Source organism: Maylandia zebra, linkage group LG12 (genome assembly GCF_041146795.1).
Source record: "Maylandia zebra isolate NMK-2024a linkage group LG12, Mzebra_GT3a, whole genome shotgun sequence".
In the NCBI taxonomy this organism is placed as follows: Eukaryota; Metazoa; Chordata; class Actinopteri; order Cichliformes; family Cichlidae; genus Maylandia; species Maylandia zebra.
In genome coordinates this window covers 12,052,988-12,065,683 of record NC_135178.1, presented here as the reverse complement: position 1 = coordinate 12,065,683, position 12,696 = coordinate 12,052,988, and the positions used below count along the sequence as shown (strand labels likewise).

At 39.6% G+C, this 12,696-nt stretch overlaps 1 protein-coding gene across 3 annotated transcripts; it reads right to left on the bottom strand.

Annotated features, from left to right (window-relative positions):
- Positions 1-3,388: 3,388 nt before the first annotated feature.
- On the bottom strand, positions 3,389-12,696 carry ggt1a (gamma-glutamyltransferase 1a). Of its 3 annotated transcripts, none has more exons than XM_004544091.2 (13): positions 12,589-12,696; positions 12,238-12,500; positions 12,033-12,163; positions 11,858-11,947; positions 11,330-11,522; positions 10,392-10,552; positions 10,147-10,296; positions 9,599-9,735; positions 9,249-9,436; positions 8,990-9,117; positions 8,520-8,632; positions 8,313-8,426; positions 3,389-4,438 (listed from the first exon to the last, which is right to left on the bottom strand). In XM_004544091.2, the coding sequence occupies exons 2-13, from the start codon at positions 12,408-12,410 to the stop codon at positions 4,292-4,294; spliced, it is 1,725 nt and encodes a 574-aa protein (XP_004544148.2). In that variant the 5' UTR covers positions 12,411-12,500; positions 12,589-12,696; the 3' UTR covers positions 3,389-4,291. The 3 variants fall into 3 exon arrangements, with proteins under 3 accessions (XP_004544148.2, XP_076746814.1, XP_076746815.1); XM_076890699.1 differs by lacking the exon at positions 3,389-4,438 and adding an exon at positions 6,754-8,084; XM_076890700.1 differs by lacking the exon at positions 3,389-4,438 and adding an exon at positions 6,754-8,078.

Sequence of the window (12,696 nt, the reverse complement as noted above, 5' to 3'; positions counted from 1 at the left end):
CTGTGTAGGTTTAAAAAAAAAAGAAAAGAAAGAAAAGTCAAAAGTTTAGATCAAAAGCCGACACGTGGCGTCCCGATGCACCCGCTGCGTTTTGATGAATGAGGGTAATATCAGAGTTGGCGACAAGATTAATGCATTCACTAGTGTGGATGATCCTGATTTTGCAGGAGGAATACTGATGAAGCCAAAGGCCATATTAGGAAATCATATCAACACTGTGTATATAAATGGCACATTTTTCTGAATTGTTTGCAGCAGTTATGTTGATTTATCAGAAACAGAATACTTTATTGATCCCTGGGGGAAATTATTTAATGTGTTCTGCCTGATGCGTAATACATTCATTGTGTCATGTGCTTCCTTAAGGAAAATAATTGGCTTCATCTTGGTTAATTTACATTTGGTCTGGCAAAAGTAGTCACAGGAAACACCTGCAGGAGGAATATGCTCACGCTAAGGTTCTCAGTCGTTGTGCTCGAACCCCAAAAATTCCGGTTGAATGAGTTTAAGTGGCGTGTTTGTCTTCCTGTACTTCTGTTGATAAACAGATTTCTAGTAAAGGCAGCCTTGTTGTCTATGCAAATACCACAGTGCTGTGGTAATTGGCACAGAGCCATAAAATACATGTATTTACATGTTTAGCATAATTGCAAGTGTCACCGAGTAGACTTCATGTAGCAGTTCCTCAATTTAAAAAGTGACAGTTTGTGTTATCATAGAGATTTGTAGCATGTGGATTTCAGTGCATGCTTTTTTACCCAGTCAGAGCGGAGCTGTCTCCAAGAATAAAGGTAAATTTCACAAAAGTAACGCTAATAGACCTTAAAAAAAACTTGTTTATAAGAAAATGATGCCATTTCTCCTTTTGAGTTATTTTCAGTCCTTTGCCTTAAAAGCCACACAGGGAAAAAATAAGTGTCTAACCGATCCACTAAGCCTTTAATCTTTGTTCATTGTGTGTGTTCTACTGATTAAAGTAAACAAGTTAATAGTGTATTGTATAAAATGTATCTATTCATAGTTTGTGTAGCTGTTATATATAAAACGGCAATAGAAGCAGTCCCTGCACCCCTCCCCCCACTCTGTACAAGGCTAATAAGTTCGCAGGTTTTGCTTCTTACTGATCTAGTGGAAATAATCTAACTGAATGTTGCTTTTGAGCCCTGTCAAGTCCCTGAGTGCTTTCCATCTTGTGAATGCCTGTCTAAGGTTCATACTTGTCTTACTTGCAGTTTCCGTGACTCTCTTGCTTTGACTTCTTTGCCTCCCCCAGAAGGGCATTAAAGAAGGCAGATGCAGGGTGGCTGATACAGGTTGCAAGATTACTCCAGGTCCAGCATCCATTATGGAAAGCTATCTCGAAAACAAAAATGCTTCTTTTTTTTCTGTTTTCAAGATTGCACCATTACCTTGGGAGATGTTATTCCCAGTGGGAGACAAAATTTCATTGCTAAAGTCAGGACAAAAGGGAGTCAATCTGAAGGCTGATGTTGTCATTAGTCTACAGCCATAATGCAATTGACATTTAATGTCTTAGCACAACTGTCCCATCTGTTTTTAGTTGGTTTCTAGCAAGTCAAAGAAGGTGTGCAAATAAAACAAAAATAGAAAAAATAACAACTCAAGTAAAGTACAAATCCCTGAAGATTGTACTTAAGTACAGTAACAATGTATTTTCACTTCATTGCTTCCCGCTTCTATATAAAGACCAATACAAGAAGTTTGTGAAGGATATTCCAAATTTTACCAGTGCTGTTAATCACACCAGATGCAAAGTGAAATTTCCCATTGTCTACTAGTATTTCATCATGTTGGAAACCCTCAAACATTCACCCCTCACAGGACACAGGGTGAGGCAGAGTACAGCTGATAATTGGAATCAAGCTTCTGAAACCTCTTTTCACAAATTGTTATCCTTACTGTTACCATCCTGTGATTTCACTCACTTCTCTCCAAGTCCTTTTCTTTCACTCCTCAGCCATATAAGGCTGGGGTATTGTTGTCTGCTTACCAGGCAGGTGTGTGGCCTGAATATGCAATAACTGGACAATGAGACCACATAGGCTTTTCAAATTATACCATAGGAGTATAATTGCTAGGAGCCTGAGCAAATACTCCTAGCTATTTGTTTTTTGTTTCGTTTTTTTGTCCATCTGAAAGAGAAATTGAACCTTATAGTTCTACCTGCTTTTCTTATTATCAATAACATCAGAAGACTCTTCATGACTCTGATGGATCCCAACTGATGGATTGTTGCAACACAGTGTTAAGCAAACTTTTTGCTGTAGCTGAAATATTTTCACTTGCACACAATCTCACATCAAAAAATCTTGTTACACAGAGTTTGCATTTTGAAATAATGTTGCTTCACATTTGGTGTGAATGCACCAATAGAATCTGTGGAAGCAGCTTGCTAGCCAAGTTTGCTAGCGCTAGCTAATAACATACACCCATTTGTGCTCAAATGGTAAATTCTGCCCCACCAAATTGCGCTAACAACACCAACACTGAGGCTCTCTCCAAAACCAATGGGTGACAACATAGTGTCAGTCTTTTATATTGAGTCTGTGGTTTATTAGGCTGCTGTAATCGAATGACTTTAAAAACGGCTGTTCAGTTAGTCCAGAATTTCAGACTGAAAAGTCTGAGCAGCTGGAAGAAGCTGGCAGATATTTGTTGCCATCACAGTCATTCTTGTTTCACTGTGAGCTTCATAGTAAAATTTGTCAACAACTACTGATAATTTTCCCAACATTTGGCATTAAAACATATTTTCCATTACGATGGTTCAGTAACTCTTAACTTAGGCAAAGTACTTGAATTTGTTTGTAACCTCTGTAACTACTGACATTTCCATGAGGTTCAGCTGTAATTGTTGTTTGTTTTTGGCAGATGTTATTATATTAGTATAATGCACCAAGAGAAGCGTAAACATTCTATCTCGCTCACATTATGTATGATTGGTATTTAGCTAAAAAACAACATTATAGCTCTGTGTGCTTATAGTAGTTTTCTTCAGGTCTGGATATTAATGGTTGTTGTTTGTTTTGTTTTTTTAAATTGATTTATTAACCTCCTAGGACCTGGCATCCACATATGTGGACATCACATTTTGGGTGATGTCCACAAAATACTTAAATTTTCTCTGCAAGGGCCTGATATCCACTTACGAGGACATTATACTGAGTTCAGGTCTTAGGAGGTTAAAAATGAAAAAGAATTGATGATAGCGCTGGTATACAGACAGACAGAATCTGAGTAACATTGAATTTTGGGTCATTCTGACATTGAATCCATGCTCTGGAAAACAAACTCTCACTAACCTCAGATTTCTTGCCAAATATCCCGGTTCAGAAATAGCACAGCTTCTGTGGTAAAATATAACATCTTTGTTCAAAATGTTTAATAACAAGCATGGCAACAAACATGGCATATGAACAATGCATGTTTAGAAAAATATATCTGCAAATGTATTTTTCAGAATACACTATACATCGACTTAACCTCTACTCGATATTAAACATTTACAATTCAGAAGTGATAGTGTCACGGTAGAAAACAACACGGGCAGTTTCCTTTTGAATAGTGTCCATTTCAGGATCAGCTTACGTCAGGAGAAAAATGTGGGCAGACATTCGAGTAAAACAGGCAAACAACCTGAGATGTCTTCATGGTATACCTGCTTGCAGCTGTTTTTTTTTTTTTTTTAACTCATGCTTCTTTATTTTCCCTTACCAGTTTCACATAAACAAACCCTCCTTTTCCAAACAAACTGTCCAGGTATTAACAAGAGTTTTTCCTTACAAAAGAAATGATATTACCTCGCGGACAACCTCCAACTTGTTGTTGAAACCTATGAACATTTCTTAATATGACATTCCCAGCGTTGGTTTATATTTGGATGTTTATAATAATGATGTGTCATACATGAACTGAAATGAATGTTCAAATGGTTTCTGCTTCAGTTCTCAAATACAACCCTGACCAGTATCCAGTAGTGATGATACAAGAGTCAAACTAGATACAACCTCTCATTTTACTTCAGAACACAAAATTAATGCCAAAAAAAAGAAATGAAGTGATGTTAAATAATTGAGTAAAAGAGGTATTGAAGTGGAGTTAATTTCCATGTTTGATTAAATTAATCTCAGAGAAGGCGCAGTGGCTGTGTCTCCGTAGCTTAAATAATGCTTAAGTCTTCAGTGCAGACACCGTCTCATTGTGATTCTGTCCAAGTGTCTTTGAGGAGACTGTCCCGCTGAGGGGAGCTGAGAAGAAATTGCAGCAATGCTCAGTATCCCGCAGGATAGCCTCCTTTCCTGGGGTCAGACTCTGCACAGAGATGCTCTCCCTGCCGCACCACAGCCTGGACCACCGAGTCTGGAGTCCTTAGCAGCTGCGTTACATGGTTCTTCTGGACCAGACCCTCCAGGACACTCTGGCATAGTTCCACCACACATACAAAAACATAGAGAAATAGTCTTGTGCAGGAGTTTTGGCTTTGTAATGCATAGAACACATGTGGAATTATTTTTTACCTTCCTGACTGCTGGCACATGTGTAAAAGTCAATGTGCATAAATCTAAAACTTGGTTGAGATAAGTAATATATAAAGAAACACTTGATTCCCTTTCCTTATTATCAAATCTCATTGCTATGTGTTTTTAACCCTGCTAAAGGGATGTCTAAAAATGTGTAGACCTTCAATGTGTCCAGAGGATGGATCCTTGTAACTCTGGTGATGTTATGGCTTTTCTTTCAGTACAAGGTCTGGATCAAGGTCTGATGACCAATTGCCAATTTAGGGAAACTGAAGGCCTCACAGAAAGAAGGAAATAAAAAATCAAACACTTTCATGCCTGAGTCATCTTAACGGTCAGAATCCTCGGAGGTGGGAACAGAGGAGTAGCAACAATCTTTCACTCTAGCTTCTTAATCAACCAAAGATGGAGACAGAGTTTTAATTCATTTGAAAACCTGACTCCTAACCTACACTCTAATAAAAAAAAAATAAAAAAAAACATTTTTATTTTTTGTTAAATTTCATCCATCTCCCCATCCATTCTATCCAATTTGCCAGTGTTTTTATCTGTTTTGGTTCAACTGTTTGGTTTTGTCAGTTCAATTGTAGTGGGTGATTTTAACATCCATGTAAACTGTAAAAATGACTGCCTCAACACAGCATTTAATCTATTCTCTCAAAATGTTAATGAGACCACTCACTCTTTAACCATACTTTTGATCTTACTCTGACATGTGGCACAGAAACTGGACATTTGACTGTATCGACATTAACTGCCGTAACTAAGTTTAATATCTTCAACACCGTGTGCCAACACAGTACAGAGCAGCTACCCAAACTTTGCTCCCACAGTGGTTGATTATTTTCTTATAAGTGTAACATCCTCACAGCATACAACCCTAGATAGTGTGGTTCCTCTTTAAAAAAAAAAAGAAAGCATCAAATCACAAGCGCTTGACTCCCTGGTGTAACTCACAAATGCACAATTTAAAGTACGTAACTGGCAGAGAAATGGCATCTGATTAACAACGAGTTTGTTGCTCTATTTGTTTTTGTTTTTTAAAAAGGACTCTGATTGATCTTTCTGAGTTAATTTCAATAATTGCTTCCTAAAAATCATCGACCTGTCTATTAGGACCCATTAAGACTGCTCAAAGAAGTCTTACCGTTAATTAATGCTTCAATCTCAGATATGATCAGTCTGTGCTGGCAAGTGTCATCTGCTCGTCACAGTACACAAAGAGTGCTAGCTTCTGTACAAAGGATCCTTTTATTGCCTGTGACAGTGGACTCTTGTCCTGCTTGACTTCAATGCAGCATTTCATACTGATGACCATAATATTTTATTACAGAGATTATAGTGTGCTGTAGGTAGGGAGGGATTCCTCCTTAGACACCAATGTTAATTTTGGTGTCCCACAAGGTTCTGTGCTGGGATCAAGTCTGTTTACATCATATAGGCTTCCATTTTGTAACATTATGAGAAGGCATAGCATACATTTTCCTTGCTATGCACATGATACCCAGCTTTATCTATCCATGAAGGCAAATGCGAGACACCACATTGAAGGAATATCATAGAGACCTAAAGGTCTGAATGACCTCTGGTGCTAAATTCAGATAAAATTGTTGTTATTTGGCCCTAAAAATCTTAGAAACGTGGTCTCTAACCAGATACAATGAGTGGTATTATTTATAGAGAACATATATATAGAGAACACTTCTTCACTGCTCTAGAGTCCAGTGTTGGCATGCTTTATATCACTGCATTCAACACTCTGCCTTGCATTTGGTGATGTAAGGCTTGCATGCAGCTGCTCGGCCATGTTAACCCATTTCATGAAGCTCTCTACACACTGTTCTTGAGCTAATCTAAAGGTCACATGAAGTCTATAGGTCTGTAGCAACTGACTCTGCAGAAAGTTCGCAACCTCTATGCACTTTCTTCATCCGGTGATCCTGCTCTGTGGTTTTATGTGACATACTCCTTTGTGACTGAGCTGCTGTTGCTCCCAGTCACTTCACTGTGTTATAATACCACTAACAATTAACTGTGGAATATTTAGTAGCAAGGAAATTTTACAACTGGATTTGTTGCACAGGAAACATCTTATAATGGTACCACACTGAAATTCAGTGACTTCCTGAGAGCCACCCATTCTTTCACAAATGCTTGTTGAAGAAGTCTACATGCCTAGGAGCTCAGTTTTATATACCTGTGACCATGAAAATGATTGGAACTGGAATTTAATTATTTGGATGGGTGAGTAAATACTATGGGCAGTATAGCGTATTGCATTTCAGTAACATTTGTGATATCATAACATCTTGTCTCAGGGTGAGCTTCAGTGGAACCAGCTCTGCCCATATGGAAAAGAAATAGTAAAACATATATGATTTACTCATGAAAGTGGCCACTTTCTCATTACTTTCATATATTTTTTAGTAAGTATACAAAACATAGTTTCATTATATGATTTTTCAAGGGATCTTATATGTGTTTTCACTCTTGTATGCTTTTCATACAAGTTTCATACAAGACAGATAAAAACTTTAAAATATTTATATATATCTTTCCCATATGGGTGAGTTTGGATTCATGAAACAGAAAACTTCTGTACCTCTAAGATTAGGCTTAAAACTTTCCATTTTGATAAAGCTTATAGTTATGCTGTAATAGGCCTAGGCTGCTGAGGGCTTCCCACAATGAATGGAGGGTTTCTTGTTCACTCACTTCTAATCATTAGTTGTTATTAATCTACTGGCTCTCTTTCATAGTGTGTCTTTTGCCCAGCCTTGCTCCCCTCACCCCAAACCGGTCATAGCAGATGGTTGTCCCTCCCTGAGTCTGGCTCTCCTGCATGTTTCTTCCTGTTAAAAGGCAGATTTTTCATCCAGCTGTCACCAAGTGCTTGGTCATAGAGGGTTGTCAGATTATTGAGAGTTTTTCTGTATCATTGTGGGATCTTTACCTTACAATATAAAGCACCTTGAGGAGGCTGTTTTTGTTTTTTGGTTCTTTATTTAAAAAGGATTCGATAAATGTAATTGAAATGAATTGTTTTCACTCTTTTAAGGCTAAAAAAAACCTTTTTAAAGAAGTGTCGTGAAAATCAGTACACACGTTCTAGCATGAGGAGGATTTGTTATAGCTCTAGTGACCCTTTTGTTTTGAACTTTGTTTTTCAAGTCAAAGATTCATTCTTTTATATTATACTTATACTACATACTATATACTTATACTATACTACATTCTTTTATACTTCCCACTACACTCAGCTAAGTAGCAAAATGCTGCACTCTAAAACAATAAACAACTATTGTAAACAATATACAATCTAAGTATGAGCACAGCAAATTCATTCTACAAAATATGCATAAACATTGCGGTGGGGTGTGGTTTGTGGCTCAGCTGCAGGAGTGGAGCAGTGGGTTCAGGGTGTATTGTCAGGGGAGGCTGACTCACACACCTGACCTCATCACCTAATCATGCGTCCCCTGTTAAAGATGTTGTTCAGGAGGCTGTGTGTGCCACAGAAGCAGGACAGCTGGAAAGCTGCACCTTGGAAAAGTGGTCAATAAAAGAGGTTTAAAAACTGCAACTCTGCTGTCGTTGGATCCTCGTTGTCACACATATTTTTGTACTTTTGTACTTGATCCTGTTTTCACAGCAATTTTTATAGTCATAGTACACTAATGGTCACATGCATGGTACATTCATACATGCACATTCTTTGCTTATGATACAACTGTAATACTGCTAAGCTATGTTGCTGTCTGTGTGACCCACCTTTTCAAAGCCCTGCTCCACTACTGTCATATTTGGATTAAGCTGATTGTGAAGTCGTGGCTCTGTCACGGCTTTCTTTAGGTCATAGTTGAAAAACAAGGAGTTGAGGATTACCTGTTTTTAGGTAAGAAAAATGACAACATGTATGGGAGGTTTCACATTCCCAAGTCAACATGAAGGTGATGCATTTGAATGAATTAGACTTACTAATGCTGTGGCTGTGGTTATTTTTGTGCCCCCGGATGCTCCTACAACCATCTTCACTTGGTTTTCTTGGTCAAATATGATAGTAGGACACATGGAAGACAGCGGCCTTTTGCCTAGAAACAGATTGTAAAAAGAAGGTGGATTTGACTGCCTGATAGTTTTAGCAAAGTCATGCTGAATGTCAACAACTCAGCTCAATCACATCATAGTCTATTTGAGACACTACAACAAGCCGGTGACCCACAGAGTGAGAGAGGCGATTAGCTTATTGTATGGCAGCAAAACTGAGGATGAGTAAAAGGCCCTCCTCTGAATCATCCTAACCAGAGGAAGAATCTAGTAACACCATCTATCTTTGAAAAACATGAGGCTTAATTTAGCAAACACTGATATCCATCAACACTGACTAAAGGTCACTGCCCCACAGGGGATTAGAGAAGTACTAGTGTGATAACTCATTTCAGTCACACCTGGTTGAATGAAGTTGTTGGGTGAAGGGGGGATTCCAAACCCATTGGTCATGTATGGAGAGCTGAAGTCATCCATTTCATCATTAAAAATGATCCCAGTAGATCGAGACATGACCTTTGAACCAAAGCTGGGGAAATAAAGCCATTTTTTAAACCTTCACTCAGTGCGCTACATTGTAGTGAAGACAGTTCATTTACATGCATGGCTTTTGAGAGGCACATTTACTGACTTGATGTCAGCCTTGTCAGAGAAACTCACTATAGATTGATGGTGCTGGTTGCTGCCACAGCACTGCCATCCTCAGCAATGACTGACAGATGAGCTGTCCCGTGGTTGTCTGGAACAAAATACTCGGGCTCATAGTAGCTGTCTGGGTGGGTCGTGTCATCTGTAATTTTGCTCCTTATGCCATCAGCAAAGTAGTCTGAGGTCATGTTTTGGATTAGCTGAAAGGAGCAAAACAAATCAATTAAAGAGGAGAAAACAGGCATTTCAGACTGTTTAAGAGTTAAAGAGTTTCCAGGAGACAATTTTATGGCCACAGTGAGAAAAATTATGCCGTAAATGCTCAAAAAACGAATGAAGAGGATTATAGCTGGAGCCCTTACATCAGTAATGTTGAGATACCGAGGGTCCCCCAATCTGCTCCTCTTGGCGTAAGCAAAACGAAAAGCCTCTACAATGCGATGGTACGTCAGAGTTTTCTTCTCTGCTGTAGAGACGCTCGTGTCTGAGAAGTTGTACCCTGCAATATATCCACAGGAAAAATACATCTGGAGCGAATGACAGTTAGATGACAATTTACTGGCCTGATCTGATCTTCTCTGTTATTGTGCTAAAAGTCAATGGCATGTTATTAAAAACTGCAATACAAATAGAATAAATGTGCAGGCACGCACCCCTCCAACTTCTTATATGAACACATTCAGTGCTCAATTTAAATGAATGATGCCACTTTTATTATGAAGCATGGCTTAATGATTCTCTGCCTGAACAGATGGAGTGTTGATGGTAAATTAAATTTGGCAGGCAGAACTAAGCAGCAGCTCAGTTTTCTGCTTCCAAAGAAGGGAAAGAAACATTCTAGAGATGACCTGGGGAAACCTGACATCCTCTCTTCTGCATGGCTGCACAAACACTCAGCCAGGCTGCTCACCATCCACTATGTTGAGTATGAGTGCCAGCACAGGGCCACTGGAGGGGGCATCTGGGACATGTATGGTGTATTCCCCGACGTTCAGCTTCAGAGGGTTCTCATTCAGCACGGGCTGGTACTCCAACAAATCTTCCAGGGTGATGATACCACCTGGAACCAGTACAGAAGTGTCGTTGTGAATTCAATAGGAGGAGTAACAACTGAAGCATCTGAAGACAACAGCGGATGAGGATACAGCAGAGCACCTGCCGTCTGGATGTCCTCAACAATGTTCTGTGCCATCGCCCCGTTATAAAACACATCAGGCCCCTCTTCTGCTATTCTTTGGTATGTTTCAGCCAGCTTTGGGAATCTAACAATATCATTCTCCTTCAGGATGTTTCTCTGAGAATCACAAAAGACCTCGCTGAGAGAGGGAAGAAAAGAAAACATGTATTAAAGAATATTAAAGCCATTGTAAGTAGAAATTGAGACCTTTAAAAAGAACCGCTGTGGTAAACAGCAATGCACCCAATTATCAGAGCAAGATAAGGGTGTAGAAAAGAAACACAGAGCCACTGAGTAATATCTGAATAATTTTCACAATGTGTTTTTAAAAGATATATATATATATATATATATAAAGGCACAGTTTGACATGAAGCACAGTTATTATAGATATTTTATTTCCATCTAACATTTTGATTCATTTAGGTTTTTGTACCTCTGTCATTTCTGCTAAAGCACACCTGCTATGCTCATTTCCATCTTCTTATTCTTGTATTCTCTAAAGTAGAGAATAGTATATAGTATATAAATGGTAGACTCTAGGAAGACTGTTTTTATTTCAGTGAAATAAACAGGGTCAGCCATTTATTTGGCTCAGATTCTGAGGTAATGATGAGGCATTTATCATTAGATGTGCTGCTGGGTGGGTTGCTTTACCTCCAGCAGCAGCAGATTCAGACAACTGTTTTCCCCTGTTTCTGGTTTGATGCTGAACTAAGCTAAGAATAGTCTAATAAGCCAAGAATATCTACTGCAACATGTATTAGGCTACTGGCTGTAGCTTAATACATGCTGGCATAAGCATAGTATTTTCTCCTCTAACTTGTAGTTAAAGTGAACACATTTCCCCAAATATCTATTTCTTTCGGTTTACAGTGTATTATTAAGTATTCAGATATGAGAATATCACCCTCACCACATGTTGGCGTCTCCTTGAATGGAATCCTTGCTTTTTAAGATTGCATGAGCCAGGGCTTTTCCAATCGGAAATCCGTCACGAGCCAAGGCAATGCTGGGCTCAAACAGCTCCTTCCATGGCAGCCGGCCATGCCTTTTGTGTGCCATCTCATAACCGCGGATCTCTCCCGGAATGGCTATGGACAGTCCACCTGTCACGCAGAAACAGCAGTACCACTGATTTTAATTTCACAAGCTCTCTTTCTACCCCTTCTCTGAGTGAGGGACCACCATGCTAAGAGACATCAAGATAGTGTGAGATATCTATCGCTAAAGTGTTCTCGTCCCAGAGCTTTTAAATGGGGGCAAAGGAAGGTATAATAAGGTTGTTAAGAATGTGAGAACATCTGACGAGAGCTCGATGGACTCTAAATCCCTATTTGATCTTGGGTAGCATCAACAACCTTTGAGAATTAAATGAAATCTGGTCTACATTTGGCCAATCAGCACCCGGGAAATACTCCAGCAGAGCACAGCAAGGTGCTACCTGTGCGAGAAAGCTTAGTGTTGTTGCCAAACATGTCTTCAGTGGCGTTCATGGGTGCAGTCTCCCTCGCATCAATGGTTTCCACCTTTCCTGTTGAGCAGAAAACGAGGACTGATTGATCAGTGTCTCCTCGGTTGTCTGTGCTGGCAATTTCTAACTAATGAGGCACGCTCACCTGTGGAAGCGTTATAGATGACAAAGAAGAGCCCTCCTCCGATGCCCATGCTGTGAGCGTTCAAAAGGCCAACACACAGCAAGGCAGCGATTGAAGCATCCACAGCAGAGCCGTTTTTCCTCAGAATGTCCCTGGAAACAAGAGAATACACTTAACAGCTAAGACGCGCACAGAAGAGCACGGCATCTGCTATATGTCGTCTTACCTCCCCACTTCCGAGCACTTTCCAGCATCAGCAGCCACGGCGGCCTTTGAGTAGAAGTGGTCTGAAGTGGGAGGTGTGTTTTTCTTCCCCAAACCCATGAACACCCCCAGGAACAGGCTCACTGCAGCCACCAGAAGGACCACCAGACCAGCAATCAGGGACTTCCCAACCATTTCTCTGCCGGGAGGGGAGAAATCAGCACACCTCGGAAAGACACCGGATTCTTCAGCTCAGAAGCAACAGTCTTCTCCTCCAGACATCGCCTATCATTATTTTTTAATTGGGAGCCAAACATTTACATATGTTTAACAATCTGAAGCAAAAAGAACACCACATTTTTATTTCACTCACCTTTGGTTTGTTTGTTTCACAGACTCATTGGAAATGCTGGACAGAACAGAAGGAATGACCTGACTCTTACTGAGCCTTAGCAATAATGACAGTGTTTTATATAACTAA

Bases quoted from the DNA above. Each gene is read 5' to 3' on its own strand.
- ggt1a (XM_004544091.2), bottom strand. From the start codon at position 12,410: ATGGTTGGGAAGTCCCTGATTGCTGGTCTGGTGGTCCTTCTGGTGGCT. The intron at 11,523-11,857 runs GTAGCACCTTGC...TCTGCGTGACAG, and splicing joins CACTAAGCTTTCTCGCACAG to GTGGACTGTCCATAGCCATT. The intron at 9,736-10,146 runs GTGAGCAGCCTG...GATATATTGCAG, and splicing joins CATACTCAACATAGTGGATG to GGTACAACTTCTCAGACACG.